Here is a 16,433-nt window from a genome sequence, read left to right as displayed (position 1 = left end):
TTGTTACTGAAAATATTCCATTCACATGTCTTTAAAACAACTAGGCGTTTAGCGGTAATTTCTTCTCGGCAGTACCTGTTAGTGTGGTGACAAACTTCCAGAGCTTCCTGCCGTATTTTATATCTACTTTCTGGTGAGTCTCGTTTATAATGTTTACTAAAAATCAAGCTTAAAAGCATTTCTTTCCTTTCTCTTTTGAAAGCATATAGAACTCTATTTTACAACAATAAAAAGCACATGCCCCCAAACGCAAGTAAAATAGGGCAAGTATAATATAATACACTGAAGTCAGCAATAGGTGTTGAGCCCCGTGGCTCTATACCAGCACTACTTTTAAGGAAGTTGCATTAAATGTGTACTTATTTCAACAAGATTTAAAGTCCAGTAAATATTAGCACTGGTTAGCAATTTGTGACATTGTTCGAAAGGACAATGAGTTGATACACATCTAGTCCAAACAGAGCCGCTGTTTCCCCCCCAGGTTTTTCCTGCTGGCGTCTCGTTCTATCTCCGCTCCCAGTTCCTACACACAGGCCTTCCTCACTCCTATTTTGTAACTCTGGGTAGAAGGGCACAAGAGTAAGAAAGAGCACGGAACCTCAAACACCTTTGCCAGTTACTAACTGTGCGACCTTGGTTTCTTTGTCTGTAAAATGGGAACAATAAGAATGCAGGCATCCTAAAGGGGTTCCGTGCGTCTATGATTTAATGATCTATTGAGGTGCTGAGACTCACAGGCGCTTCCAGCTGGGAGGGAATATCAAAGATTATTTAGTTCAAAATTTCATCCAGTGTAGTTATGACTGTAATAGGACATTTGGAATTAGAAAACAGATATAACAGTAATGATTCTAACTAGAAATATATACAAATAGTTTGTTTTCCCAGAATTCCCGAGCAGGGAAAGTCCCTCAAACATTAATGCTGTTATGAAGAGATAAATGCTGTTTTCCCCAGAGAGTCGTTTACTTACTGATACGTGAAATGCCTGGATTAAGGGGCTATGCAAAGAAGACCAATGTCGACTTTCAGGGTTTTCTGTGTTTTACAAAAACCTACTGAACATAGATGGATTTGGGACCCCCTAGGGATTCAGAGATGGGGTGTGAAGAGTTGGCAATTTTTAAGCTTTTATGATAATGCCATACAAAATCCCAAATCCATAGGAACCTGCGTCTTTCTGAAAGTTTCCCATCTCAGAGCAGGGGCTGCCTGACATTTTCATGTGAGACGAGAAATTTGATGGCCGGCCCACTAAGAGCTTGACATGTTACGTTCTGCCCCAATCTAGGCCCACGTTTCACGGTCTCCTAGATCAGAAACGACAGCAAACGCAACCTTCAAAAGTCTTGCTGCTTCTCCTGCCTGGACTCATCCTGCTTGTCCCTCCTACCTCCCATCCCCACCTCAGTTAACTATTTTTATTAGATTTTTTTGTAGCCTTCCACTGTTTATGTAAATATAGAAAAATGGAATATTTTCCTCTTTCTGTTATACAAAAGTTACCATTGCTCTATAAGCTGCTCTGTAAGTAGCTTGTTTTTTAATTCAGTAATTTATCTTGGCGGTCTTTTCATAGCAGTTCATAGAAAACTTCCTCTTTATGCATTTTTTTGCATTGCAAAATGTATTCTATTATATAGCTATACCACAATTTATTTAACTAGTTCCCTGTTGATGGACATTTGAGTTGTATCCAAGTTAAATAATTTTGTTATGCAAAAATGTTTGCATTTTTTTTAGAATTACAGAATTTTGGTTGAGTAAGATAAATTAGAGGCCATCTAATCTAACTTTCTCCTTTTGTAGCCAGTATTCTAGGCATTTAGTGACTGTCTAATAAAAAGGACAAATAGAAAAGAATAAAATTATAAAATTCATTTGTAATTATAGCTGCATTTATAATCACCAAAACACTCCTACCTTAGATTATACAAATTCCTGTTGTGAGATGATGGAATGAAAACAAACAATGGCAACTGCCACCAGTAGAAACAATGGTGTTTTTCCTTCCTTGAGTTTTAAGATTCATAGCATTGATAGGGGAGAAAAATGGAGGATGGTTTGGGAAAGTTATGAGTATTTTACTTTTAGGATACGTTAAATCACTTTCAGATTTCCATTATTATAACAAGAAATGACCATTAAGGTGAACAATATAGTTATCTTACCTTTAATATCCTATTTGTCCTAAATATTGGGTTAAGTCCAAAGAAGAAGTAGAAAACATCAAACGGCACTACGGATGCGACATCCAGCTGTGGGAAGAGCACACTCACTGTTAAGGTGCGTGCACGTGCCGTTCTGGACACGGACTGACTTATACCAGTGCGTGTAAAAGCTGACCAGTCAGCACGAATTCTCTGCTGTTTCACGCACAACTGCCTTCAGTTACGCAGGCGTGGTGCCCCGGGAAGGCATATTAGCCCCATGAATACGAGATCACTCTTCTGCTGCCTTCTTCTAGTGTATTCCATGTGCACCTCTGATCTCTCCTTAGACATTGCATTTTCTGGGATCTTTGTTGCGCTGTCACATATATTTCAGAGATGGTCTGGTTGCTAATGTTAAAATACATTTTAATAGTGTTTCAAACACGGGGCTGGCTCTTGGACTGAAAATCAAGTCTATTCTTGATTTTATTTGACACCATCACACATTCATTACAGTGATATACTTTTATGTTTCAGCCAATACCCCAGGATCCGGGACTGACTATACTGTTGGTGGTTCATCTAGACTCGCCCATTCTTTCTACTGCTGTCTACTTCAGGTCATATTGCTACAATAAAATGCTGAGAAAGTATCTAGAAAAGGAAAAATAATCAGTCCTATTTACGAGTAATCAGCAGCTCTTATGGGAGAAGGTATTAAAAGCACTATTACAGCTAAAAATATATATTTTAAAATTTGTCATGTATTTAAATTATTCTGGCCTTCTATAACTCTCGTAATTGTGAAATGATAGTATCATACCTGCATACTCTCCTGATTGCAATAATAACAATAAAAGTTCTTTTATATAAGATAAGTACTCATTTTCATTAATTTTTACATGGTATTGAAAGATAGGGTACATTGAAAAACATTTAATTTATTTAAGACAATTAAGAGCAGTTAAAAGCTTTCTGGAAGGCCATACATATGAAATAGAGTGGGGGTAATTAACTGTGTACCAGAATTTCATAATACCCTCATACTATTGAAAAGCAATGGAACTTTTGGTTAGAATTATCCAGATTGGCTATTATAAACAGAATACTAAAAGTACTGGTGTAGAAATGACATCATACCATCAACCCCATCGATTTTTCCCTATAGATACTGAGCCCGACCCAAGTTGAGAGGTGGACAGATCGGTCACTAAGGTAACGTCTGACAAATGACAGCAGGACTGCGGAGCTGACCAGTCTTGTCTGGAGCTGTTCCAGCACCCGTGTTTTCTGGCCCAAATCATATTGATCTTGTGTTTTAACCTGTAAAGTAACTGTATTAAGACTAATATGTCAGCACAGTGATCTTTTCCTTTGCTGTCTATACAACTACTCAACTGCTCACTTGACTTCTCTATGCAGACTGTCATTAGTCATGTTTGAGAGTAATACATTAGCGTGTAGACAAATGATTCACTTCTCAGTAAGTTGTAGAAAATTGAATTGAGTAAGTACTGACCAACACCGAGCTCTGTGCAAGGCACTTTGCAAAGCATGGTGGTTGAAACAGGAGTAAGACACTGCTTCTGTCCACAAGAAATAGGCAGTCTAATAGTGGAATAACCAAGCATAAAAATAACTAACACAATGACATAACACAGGCAGGATGTGCTAAGGGAATTCAAAAGGAGGAGTGACCACAGTTAAGTACATGTAAAATTTTACATTTATAAACTCAAATTAAATACAGGGGTTAATTTGCGCTGAAATTTAAGAAAGTGATTAAGAGTTTGGAATAAGCTTGTCACACTTACAAAGGATATTTGTCCTCTTTGTAGAGTTCATTCAAGTAGTGTAGCTGTTCTATGAATACGTCTAGGTATGTGGATATTTTTTACAAACAAAATTAGTTGGAGATGAAAACAAACTGAAAAGGGTTTTAATCACCATAGATTGTCAATAGGGACAATTTGGTACCTAAACCCAGATTTGTACTTTTAAACAAAATTTGAGGCCACTAACGTGTTGTCCTTTAAATGGGGGGCTGGAGTTTATGCTTACAGATTGGGTGACCTTGCATAAGCCCCAAATCTCTGCCTATTTCTTAGAGTTACAAATAAAAGATAATAAACACTTGGTTGTAAATAATTATGGGTGGAAAAATATAAGATTATATTGCTATTTGAGGAAAGGAAGATGCCACGTCATTTAAGTAATTGCTCTTTTCTATTTTTTATTTTGCTTACATGAACAAGAAAGAAACAGGAGTAGAAACAATGTTATCAACTTTCACGTCATCATGGTACGTGAATCAGAGGCTCGCATTGAACGTGGACAAGACAAAGCACACCCATCCTCCTTCACTGACGTTTGAATCAGAATCAGTGTGGACGCTGACTTTTTTTCTGCCTAATAAACACCCATGTGTTGACTTACACACTTGCACATACAAGCGTGTCCTTTAACTCCTGAGAAGCAACCCTCAGGCTTGCCTTTGTCTAATAAAACTTCATCTGTTTAAACTTTATCGCAAAGGCTATGATTCTGAAAGAAAGTAGTTTTTGGTAGAAATTGATCGGTGGGGCTTAAAATCCAATTGGCAATGGACTGCTTGCACAATTTAGAAATGGTAAGGCGCCTACCTGAAATTTTGTAGAACTCCTGTAGTGCCTCATTAGCTCATGCGACTCCACCTGAAATATATATATATATACATATTTCATATTAATTTTACCCAATTTCATCAGTTATTTTCTCACTTTAAAAATGTTTCTAGCTATTTTTCTCTACTGGTGCCAAGCGATGTTGAGGGCGCTAGCCCACCTTCTTGTTTAGCCTTCCCTTTTCCTGCTCCCCATTTTTAGCTATAACTTTTACCCATGTACACACACTAAATTTTACAGAAATATATCCAAAGATATATGACATGCTCATTGAATGATTTTTACCATGAAACAGAATGGCTTACTGAGCCACAGGTAGACATACATGGGAGTTTAAGTTGAATCACGCAGCAACTTAAATAAACTCAGGCAGTTTCTTCAAAGCTTAAATAGGACAGATGGTGCTAAGAAATGGGACATTTCAAGTGCTAAGAAATTAAGTTAAAATGCCCCCCCCCCCAACCCTGGAAGAATGTTTTTAGCACATTTATCCCTTTCCTTTCAGGGCTGTCTATGATCCTATGATTAAGTGTAAATGAAACTGAAACTTGCTAGATTCAATGAAAATACCACCTAGTGATTCAAATCCCTTTCCTTTGGAACCCTAAATAAATTTGGCATCGTTAGTTCTACGAGGAGCAGCATGTTTACTGGTTACAACTAGGCACTCGGTTTTAAAATGTCGCCCTACTTAATTCTCTGTCTTTTAAGCCTCATCAGTATGCAGGCAACATTTCTGCAGGGGAAGCTCACTTTGGGAAAGGTATGCTAATTGCACTACAAACTTTTGCAACAGATAGTTTTTGAAGAAGCTCTACCCAGGCATTATCATGTGTACTTAATATTTACCTCTTCTGATAAACAATTCATAAAAACTTCATAATTTAACTGTGAACAGATAGAATTGTTTCAAAACTAACCATATCATCTAAAACACCTATAATGCAGGCTAAATTATTTGAGGAAAGAAAATCCTTGACCCAAGGTTTCCATTCCTTCAGTCCTCCCAACATTTCTTGAGTCCACTCTCTGAGGTCCAGGATACAGAGGGAATGGATTGAACACTGGCCCTACTCTCATGAAGCTTCTCAGGTAAGAAAGCTCCACGCACAGATAGGAGACAAGAGGACGCAACTAAGCGTGTGGACATTCCCGCGTCTGATTCATTTTGCAGCGCACTGTGCACTTTCTAGATGTCAGACCCTGGCCTAATTGGACACACGGTCTTGCTGAATCCTCACCAACAGGTTTCTAAGGAGGGGAGGGGACTGCCATTCCCATTTTATGGATGGAAAGGTAGTATTCAATGAAAGGGTAAATTTAGTTTCTTCAACTAATGCTGCTATTAAATTTCAGAGGTGGAATTTGACCCTGGTCTGTTTGCTTCTACTTCCTCATAATTAGCCTGTTAGTTAACAACTAAATAACAGATCCATGAGCAAAGTATGCAGAGCGCTGAGAAGGGAGTGGTTAATGTTCTTGAGGTCAGTTTACAAACAGTTCCGGAGCCGATGCAGTGCCGAGAGCAGCTGACTGTGATGGCGGGTCTGAAGGACACTGTCAGTAGGTGGCTGAGGTTTCCCCGGATCCCGGTGACGGGCTGTTTTAGCAAAGTGGTGTGGGTGTGAGTCTCATACCTCAGTAATCCCCACTGTCATCTCTGCTCTACTTCTGTTGTTTGAAAGGGGAATTACAGACAAGAGAGACTTTTTGTTGGTTCTTGATTATTAACATTGTTCTCTGTGTGCAGCACCATTTTCAGAAGATATTGCAAATAAATGCTGTAGGAAACTTGTAGCCGTTCTTCCCCATTTTCTATCTTGTGGTCTTTAGCATCTCAATCTGTTGTCTGTTACATTTCTGTCTTCCCTCAAGATCTAGGGGAATTAGTATTTCCACCCTCCAGCCCTGAAATACCTGGCAACTGTGGATATTGAATCAACGTTTGTTCAATGAAATAATGAACAAATGAATGAATAATTGGGCGGTGTCCACCAAAGGTGGCAGGTCGTTAAATGTAGTGAGACCTCTAGGTTGAGTACTCAACTTGCATAGTCTTCTAACCAAAATGTAATCAAATCTCAAAGGCTAAAGGTACTTACTCTAAATTAAAGAAACCATTACACTTCTTTGGAATAAACAAAGCAATTAGTTCTTGTTCTATATTTGCAGCTTGTGATAATGCATTTTAAATAGAGCCCGTTGAGTATGCTTTTTATTGGTTATTTTTCTTGGTGCTAGTGCTCCATTGTGTGCAAAGGCTCTCAGAACATTGAAAATAAAAGTCTCCCCTTACTGATTTTGTCATTTTCCATTTGTCAAACATTGATTTTCTCCCCCCTGTGCACCTAATGGAGGTTGAAATTAGCACCCGTTTTTGTGTGTTGTTTACTTCTTATTTGCCCACCACCATCATCATTCGTCAAGCTGCCAGTGAGCTCTGGGACAGCACGGGTGAGCTAGCTAAGCCTCTGATGTCTGCATGAGAAATATGGTCAACAGATTCTGCTACAGCGTCAGCTCTGGCCTTTAGAATTTCTTTCTAGGAAAGATTTCAAATACAGAAAGCATTCCCCAGCAAATAATATTTTAAAAACTAACAAAACTACTCCTTTCCATGTTTTGATAATTTAAGATCATCTGGAGACTCAGAAGAGAATATTCAGGAGATGAAGGAACCAACCTCTTCTCTCCGAAAACACACATGAACCCATGGTGCCATCGCTCGGTCACTCAGCTCTTCCTCCTGTGACGCTGGATGAACTGCTCTGAGCCTCCATCGTGGGGACTGTGACGAGGGCGTGACAGTGAATGTCAATGGGAAAGGAAACTGGGGAAGGGCCGATGGCAGAGGCTGTGCCTGAGATGTGGGCTGTGGCTGTGAAAACATGTCCTCCTGTCTGTGGATGGGCTCATGGCTAGCGGCCACTAGTGCCAGAGCAGTAACTGCGCTGATGAAAAGGGTCAGGGCAGCCTTTTGTTGCTTTTAAGTTAGGTTTTCCCAAAGCGTCCGTCTAAAGCTGGGCCTTGGTGCCGGCACTGCAGGCTGTTCAGTGACAAGCGGGACACGCGGGCACCGTCTGTCCTACAAAGTTGGCAGCTGCTGCCACCGCACCTGGCTGGTCTCCTACGGAGGCTGGGCGGACGCTGATGAATGAAACAACACCTGCCTCCTTAACGAAAGTACTGAAGTGCGGGGCAGACTGTCACATGCTGGAGGCAGCTGCCTGCCAGAGGCCTGGTTACTAGAGGGATATAGTACTTCCTTTGGCACTGACAATTTATACATTTTCTTATATTAGTAGGTAACTGTATGTGTCTAGTTTTGACATTTCACACTGGCATTATCTTTGTATCGTCAAGTCTTATCAAATTCTGAAAATCTCGCCAACCTGGACCAGCATGGCACAGGGGTAACGAGCTTGTGTTTGGAGTTAAGGCCTGCCTGTGAGTCCTCCCCAGGCTCCCTTCCAGCTGAATCACCTCCCGCTCCAAACCTCAGTTTCCTCATCTGTAAGTGGGGCTGATAATTCCTTCCGCATTGCGGGAGTAAAAGGACATGAACCAGAGTGACACTGAGAGTGACCATGTCACACGCATGCCCAGCCCCTGACACAGTCCAGGCACTTCACACGCAGGGGTCCATTCAGTCATCCCAACGACGTCATAAAGGTGCTAGTGTTACCCCACTTTTAAGAAGAGGATGCTAAGGCACAGGGAGACGCACGGTCCCCAGCGCACAGTGAGAGCTCAGGGCTGTGTTGTTGTTGCTATTATACTGGTGTTTCCAGTGGTAAGAGACCCACGCGTGCAGAGATGGCAGCCAGACATTGGTACGGCGACGCTGTGAATGTCCTCTGTACGGTCGTGTGACAGCCATTTGTCAGCTTCCCTCTCCCCAGCCCCACTTACGATTGTGTCTCCTCCTCTTATAAACTGTAGTCTGGGCTGGATTAACAGCATATCGCAGAGGTAGATGCCATCACACACGATGTCTGCCACAAGCCAGTAGCACACGTTGTCTGGTGTTTGATAGGGAAAGACGAGACGCAGTGGAATAAGCCAGCAGTTCCAGTTATAGGCGATGGTGACAAGCAAGAGCCACAGGAAATAGAACTGATCTGGAAAGAGAGCAAATGGGAGTGACCACAGGGCGTGTGACCAGCACTGAGATATTTGTGCTGGGTTTGGCAGACAGAGCTGGGACAGTGTCCTCTGGAGAGAAACAATTTGCCATGAGAGGCTCTGTTAAACAGCACAGTTCCACGTCTGGAGCGGGGCCCTCGCTTTCCAATGGGTGTTCAGAGATCTCAGTAGCTCTTCCAACACCGGAGCGTGTCCTGCTGACTCGCAGAGAAGTGGCCCCTGAGGCTATGCCCTCAGGCACTGCACTGAGTCAGCAGGGGTCACCCAGGAGAAGTCCCCTGTGCCCAGGGCAATGCCGCTGCAGCCTCTGCTCTTGCACTTCAGCTGCGGGTCACCCAGGGCAGGGGGACCAGGGGCCACAGCTCCCCTGAAGGGCAGGCTGAGGTGGGGAAGGAGCCATGCACGCCCCTTCACACTTGGCTTTCCTATGCCCACGGCGCCGCGGAGGGGTTTGTTCATTAGGGTAACTACCAGTGAGAGCCACGGAGGAGGCTGACACGCATCCCGATGTTCTGGGAGGGCTGTCAGCGTCCACGGTGCTGAGAGCTCTGCGGCGTCCTTCTCAGCGGTGATCAGGGCAGCACAGAGCCTGCACTGCCCTTTGAAAACAGGCAGGGACACTTTCCCTCTGGGCTTCCCCAGACAGGGGCAGATGCCCCTTGTGCACTTCATGTAATTTAATACGGTTCGAATGAGGCAGCACGTGGCTGGGGAGGACGGAGCCATCGGCCCGCCACTGGGACGGTCACCTCTGACGGTACCTGTGTGGGAATCGATGCTTCCTGGAAGTCTGATTCGCTTGAGGTAGCCAGTCAGAGGCACCTTCTGGAGCCTGCAGCGCGACACGCAATGGTCCTGCTCTTCTTTCAGCTCTGCAGTGCTTTCTCGTGCCGACGGGACAGCTGTGGGCTCTGCTTTGTAGGAAAAAATACGAAGATGTTTTCAAGAGGTGAACTTAGCTTAATGAGCAAAAAGCCTGGATTTCTGGAAGTCAGAGCATTCTAGAATCTTCCCCTGTCAATACAGGCAGATGAGGCATTTTACGACACTTAAAATAGTGACATTTATGAAAATACCCAGGTAATGAAAACACTGGGGATTTAGAAATAAACAGCAGGTGTGAAGCGCACTGACAGGTTATGCCAAAAGCGTTATAAATGGGATATTTTAAATATGAGCTTGATTCTCACATATTTTGGAGCATAAATGAAGTCAGTGCTTTGCGTTCACACTGAAATGAAATATTGCAATTGTGTACACCGTTCCACAGGTTTTCATTTCATGCTTCCATGGTTTCACACATATCCTTCAAGTTATGGGTAAACAAAGCTCAAACTATTCTTTTCAACATGTTTATCAAACTGTAACGACTGCTTTATTTTAGCCTCCTCTTTAAAAAGAAAATCTTATACAATACATAGTTTATCTTGAAAATCCAACTTCCCCTGTACAGAATTATGGGGAAACCCTCAACTCCACCCTCTGTAATCAACAATTTGACTTTGATTTAACTGTTATTAAACAGCCAGCTCTCTTCTGTATGGGTCCATACACATGCAAGCAGGTGACAGATGTGGGCGTCACTTTCGTGCTCTCCGCTCTTGTACTAACTTTCGTAAGCACGTTTCTGCAGTTAGTAGGGAGGCTGACCAGGGTCCCTGCCCTCAGGGAGCAGCTGTGGTGTGCACTCGGGGTGTCCCTGCATTTGTAAAAGCGGAGGCCCCATAATCGCCATGCAGGATAACCCCTGCTGCAGCGGGCGTGTGAGCCCGCGGACACTGTGGGCTCCGGCTCTCCTGGGCCCCCCCGACGGCGCCCCCCAGCTGGCCTGCCCACAGCGCTGGGCGCCCCCCCAGCACCCCTCACCCAGCGAAGGCCGGTGTCGGCGGGCTGCTCCCCAGCCCCTGCTCCCTCAGAGTCTGAGCTGCGGGCGCCCACAGCACCCGTCGGCTCATGCACTGGCCCTACAGTCGGTCTCAGCTCCTGTCTCTCTCTGGCCCGCTCTCAGGTCCAGGACCAACTACGTGAACCGGAGTCATTGTCTCTGGGTCTGCTTCTGGGGAACCCACACTAAGACATTCCCCAAGCGCACGTCCCCTCCTGGCGGACCCCGCTCACCGGCTCCGGCGCTGGCCTCGGGAGAGCACGCGTCTCCTTGCTCCAGCCGCTGCCTGTAGAGGGCCGTCCTTTGTCGCAGCCTTCTCACCAGCTCGTGCAGCTGGGCGTCCGCGCGCGCGTTTATCACAGGGGCTCCAAGTGGTTGGCATTTTGCACTGAAAGAGGAAAAAAGGCGATAGAGACAGGCCCACGGGGAGACACAGGAAGGGATGAAGTCTTTTCATCTCCGCTGCATGCTCAATATTAACCGCTCCTTTCGCGACTGAGTAGGACAAGCCGAGCATCAAGCTGATGGAAACAGCGCTGGTGCCCTGAGCCGGGCCAGGGAAGGGTCAGCATCCACATTGGGCGCTAATGGTCCTTCCTCACCACACTGGGTCCTGATGATGGTGCTTTTGCCACTGAATTGTATTACTGGAAGAAAACAAGCTTTAGCTGGCCTGGTAGGTGGAATTCGAAGGTGGCCCTGGGTGTACACGTCCTGCAGAACCCTGGGGACATGAAGATGGTGGATTTTACAACGGGACTTAGTTTGTGTCCTGTGGCCCAGCTGACCTGAAGAGAAGATTACACAGGCGAGCCTCCCTTTAAAAGCAGTTTCTCCGGCTGGTCTCAGAGCACAAAGTCAGAGGTTGGAAGCACAGGGGGTTTTTACCTGGGTGAAATTCTGCGTTTTTGACTTTTGAGAAAGGGGCCCCTGAAAAGAACTGCATGAGGCCTCTGGGAGCCGAAAGGGATTCCTGGCAGCGGATGGCAAGGAGACAAGGACCTGGGCCTCCAGCCACAGGAACTGCATCCTGCCAATCATGGGAGCAGGCCTGGAAGCCAATTCTTCTTGGTGCCTCCAGGCAGGAGCCCAGGCTGGCCTGGCCGACACCTGGGTTTCCGCTGTGTTAGGCCATACGCAGAGAAGCCAGCTAAGCCCACCCGCCTTCTGATCTGTGGAGCTGTGAGCTGTTCAGTGGGTGTTGTTTTAGTCACCAAGTTTGTGATCGTTTGCTGTGCGGCAGTAGTGTGCCCGAATGAACCCCCCTTCTAACAAAACAGACAAACAGACTAACACAGGGTGTACGACGGACAGTAGTGTACCTCACAAAGGGCTGAGTGTCCACACGGGCTTCCTCAGAGCCCTCATCCCTCTCTACCTGCCTTCTGACACCCTCGCGGTCTGTCCCTTCTCACCTCCTCACACCTGCCCCTGCCCCTGCATCTCTCTGCAAACTGGAACACACTGGGTTCACATGGGTAACCTGTGGATTTCCTGTAAGGAGAAGCCCAGGATGAGGCCTGTCCACTGGTGCCCCGTGCCCCCCGGGTACACAGACAAGGTATCTCAGTACTGTTTACACATCCCCACACCCTGGTACTTTCTTCCTTCCCTTCCTAGCATCACAGTATAATTTATACCTCTTTCAAATGTCCAAAGTCCTGCCTGAGCATCATGATTCCTCAAGGCGTCCCACTAAGACCTGTATTGGTCTTCTCTAGAACGGCGAAGACTGAGCTGCAGTGGAAGGAAATCTGCACATCTCAAACAACACAGAAAAGGGGGGGGGGCTGTATGCCCCAACCCAGAACAACTCTTTTTTCTTATGATTAAGAAGTATTGTCATATGTATCATTTCATAGATTTCTTCTTAGTATCTTAGCATGCCTAGAAGTTTATTCACTAATTTGTTATCAAACAGTTTCTGAGTTTCCACTGTACATACTGGGAATATAGAGGTGATGTAGAAAGGGACTATCCCTATGGATGCTCAGAGTTTCATGGGAGGCCGGAATGTAAATAAGTAACTAAGAAAGATATGTACGAAGTGCTATGTTCACTATGGAACTCAGCCTGGGGATCAAGGAGGGGCTTCCCAGAGCAAGCAGCCAAGTTCTGACAGGATTAGAAGGCCTGAGGCAGGGAAATGGAAGGGCTTTCCAGGCCAGAGAACAATACGCTGAAAGACGTGAGAGAGCACAACACGTCAGCAAGCACTTGGTGTGGCTGGAACAGAGGGCACACGGAGGGGCGGGGCTGGGGGGGTGCTGGTTAGGTGGAAAGGTGAGTGGGCAGGGTTAGGATGGCTCCTACGTGACCGGCTCAGGAGTCTGGACATAACTGTAGGCTAATGGGAGCCCGTGAGAGCAGGTGCAAGTCTTGGAGATGCAGCGATAGTGGCAGAGTTGAAGAAGAAAGGCGTAAACGCAGGAGGCAAGGAAAGCGAATGGGTTCAGATAGAGCTGAGGAGGGAAAGGAAAGGGGCTAAAGAAGTACGCATACGCAGAAATCAAAGGATTTGAACTTTCCGGATCTTTTGGACAAATCCAAATAAGGAATCAAGACTAACTCCTAAGCTTCTATTACAAGAGCCTAGACTCACGAAGACGACATTAATATAAACAGGAATTCAGAAAAGTCATGTTTGTATGCAGGGGGTGTGGGGAAAAATGAGTTTTTGTGTGTGTATGTGTTCAATTGAAGGTGCCTGAGGGTTCTGGTGTGACAGGACCGTGCCTGTGATAACCTCGAGGCATTCAGCAGTACAGGTCTGATGGCAAGATCCTGGTGTCACCAGTGCTTATGGGATGTTTGAAGAGATGTATGTGGGTGACATCATCACAGACTGAAGTTCTCAAGGTCAAAAACTAAGTTTTCTTTGTACTTCACAAGCCTAGGACAAGGTAGGTTTTTAATAAGTGCTTATTGACTAAATAAACCCACTTCTTCTAACCTTTGTTTGACCTTATTTGATGTGCCTCAATGCACTGAAAAAAAAATCTATAAAAAGTGAAGTTGAGGGTTGGTGGATCATTAACTGTAGAGTCAGATATTCAAACTGTCAAAACGTCTAATTCAAGTCCTAAGACCTAAGGAGAATTTTTTTTTCTGGAATTATCTAAAAGCCCGAATTGACCATATAATTACCATTTAACCACACCAGTTTATACTATGCAAATCTACCTTAACTCATGGTTAAAATGCTGAAAATTGTATTAGAAAACGTGCCAGCATTTCAAATACATAGCTCTATTTCAACCAGTAGACATTTCCCTGTTTGTTTTAGCTGAGCATTTATATGCCAATCTGTTTCGTTGTCTTTTCCTTGTTTCCAGCTGCTTTTCTGGAGTAATCTTTGCCCGTCTTCTCCCCTGCCTATATACAAAGAAGCTAGGAATGTATTTTTCTTTAGGTAATTTTGTGACCAAATGGAAAAAGGGAAATAGACATGAAGAAACATATTTCATGAGATAAACAAGAAATCAAATGGGGGTAGAGAGGAAACCAGTGGACGTGCCTTATATAGCAATGCTTCATCTGAGCTTATTTGGTATTCCTTATTCATATTACTAACTACATATTTTAGAAGAATTATTTATCATAATTCCTCGATGAAATATTTGGTAAACAGTAAACATACTCATCTTTTACAAATTTTGATAAACATATGCGTAGAAAGGAAAGTCTGATTGGACACTTATCTCTTACTGAGATCGATGAGGCATTTAAAATTTGTTTACGTACCTATGGGAAAATAAAGAATTATTGTTAGAATATTTATTTCTTTTTCGATAAGCGTACAGAGAAAACTCATTTAAAAACAAGTTGATGAAAAATAATAGGAATTACGAGGAATACTACTATAATTCTATTGGAGAGACAGGCAAAAAGAAAGTGATGTAATTGACTGCTGCCCTGTATTTGGGGATGCAGAGGTGTCTGCACTCTGGGGTGATGCAGCATGCTGACACTGGGGTGGGCTAGCGGCAGTCCTCCTTTGTGAAGCAGGAAAGCCCCGGTGAAGGGGCTGGAGAGGAGACCTGTCTGTGGGTGTGCTCAGGAATGCGAGTTGGAAGGATGAGTACACACACAGACGTGGATCTTGGAACTGATTCTCCTGAAACTGTGTTAGGAAGTGTTCCTGGCCACCTGGCGATGCGTGTTCCCTAGTCTGGGACTGCTGTGTTAGGGACTGCTGCGTTAGTGCCCACAGAGGACGAGGGATCTTATGGGGGGTGGGCAGGGGCGCGTTCACATGGGGGTGATATTTGAGAGGAATCTGAAGGGTGAGCAGCACTCTGGTCACGTGAAGGGAAAACACTCCAGGAGAAGTGAACAGCCTGAGAAGACGTGTGTCAGTTGCTGCCTTGTAGAACATGTGACGGCTCAAACATTTTGATGTAGGATCCCAAGTTGCCTCTAATTTGGCTTAAAAAGGTCAGTTGTAATTGATGGGAAACCACAGCCGAATTCTAAGCAAAAGAGAGGCATTATTAGCTATGTTTTGGAAAAAATAATTGAAAAGAGAAAGAAGCTAATTAGTTGTGGTAAAGAGGAAGTATAACTTGAGGAAGGCAGGGAGTCGAGTTAAAACATGGGGGTTAATGGAACAGCAGGAAATTTCAAGTTTGGTTCGTGTTCTGCCAAAATTCATGTCCATGGAACAGAGAATACGACCTGAATTAGAAACGGGCTTCACTGATGTAGCTACGTAATCTAAGATGAGGGTGTCCTGGAGTAGGTGGGTCCTTCACCCAATGCCTGGTGTCCTTACAGGGAGGCCACGTAAGACAGGGAGGAGACAACAGGGAGACGCCATGTGACAACAGAGGCAGACGGAGGTGAGGCAGCCACAAGCCAACAAATGCCATGGCCGCCAGCAGCAGCTGGGGTGGGGTGGGGGGCCTGGAGCATGACCTCCCTGGGGCTTTCAGGAGGACCAGCCTTGCCGAGACCTTAATCTCAGGCTCTGACCTCCAGAACTGTGAGAGGATAAATGGTTGCTGTTTAAGCCACTTAGTTTGTGGTAATTTGTTACGGCAGCTCCAGGAAACGATTTTATGGAGTTAGCAGGTGGATAACTGTGATACCACATGGGCAACTCAGAGGGAGGCGTAAGTTGTAAATCCATTCAATTCTGTGTATGTTACACCTGACGTGTGAATGAAGAAGCAGTGCATTCGGTCCCACAGACGGTTGAGGCTGTGTGTCTGAAAGTCAGCAGAGAGGACTGAGCTGGACATGTGGAACCAAGAGTCACCTGCCGAGAGGAGAGCGGGTGACACAGTTGGTCAGATGACTGGAAGAGCCTGCACAGAACAAGGAAAGGCTGGGAGGCCACATCTTGCAGTTTGCTGACATTCGAGGAGGACTGTAAGAACAGGAGCAGAGAAGCAGCAATTACAGAGGTGGGTCTGAGAGAAATGTCACAATCCCAGGGAAACTAACCGTCGGGAGAAGGAAGGCGGTGGTATCTTGCGCTGCACACAGAGTGAGCAGGATGCGGACGAGAGGGCGACTTTCATTCAAGCAAGTGAGACTTCAGAGTCTTAAGAAAATTGGTTGGAGAAATGCCTAATGTCATAA

At 44.7% G+C, this 16,433-nt stretch overlaps 1 protein-coding gene across 5 annotated transcripts in view; it reads right to left on the bottom strand.

Annotated features, from left to right (window-relative positions):
• The window catches only part of CNGB3 (cyclic nucleotide gated channel subunit beta 3), a 137,811-nt gene that overhangs the window by 75,314 nt on the left and 46,064 nt on the right, over positions 1-16,433 (bottom strand). For 4 of the 5 annotated variants that reach the window (XR_012491810.1, XR_012491811.1, XM_074319046.1 and 1 more), the window contains 5 exons: positions 11,081-11,235; positions 9,724-9,873; positions 8,729-8,937; positions 4,796-4,846; positions 2,172-2,258 (listed from right to left, as the gene is read on the bottom strand). Coding sequence is in view for 3 of the 5 variants with exons in the window: in XM_074319046.1 (XP_074175147.1) it covers positions 2,172-2,258; positions 4,796-4,846; positions 8,729-8,937; positions 9,724-9,873; positions 11,081-11,235 (652 nt within the window). In the remaining 2 variants the exon portion in view is untranslated. The remainder of the gene's footprint in view (positions 1-2,171; positions 2,259-4,795; positions 4,847-8,728; positions 8,938-9,723; positions 9,874-11,080; positions 11,236-16,433) is intronic. The other variant, XM_074319047.1, reaches the window with a different exon arrangement.

This window comes from Rhinolophus sinicus, linkage group LG14, assembly GCF_036562045.2.
Source record: "Rhinolophus sinicus isolate RSC01 linkage group LG14, ASM3656204v1, whole genome shotgun sequence".
NCBI lineage: Eukaryota > Metazoa > Chordata > Mammalia > Chiroptera > Rhinolophidae > Rhinolophus > Rhinolophus sinicus.
This window is presented reverse-complemented; position numbering and strand designations above follow the sequence as displayed.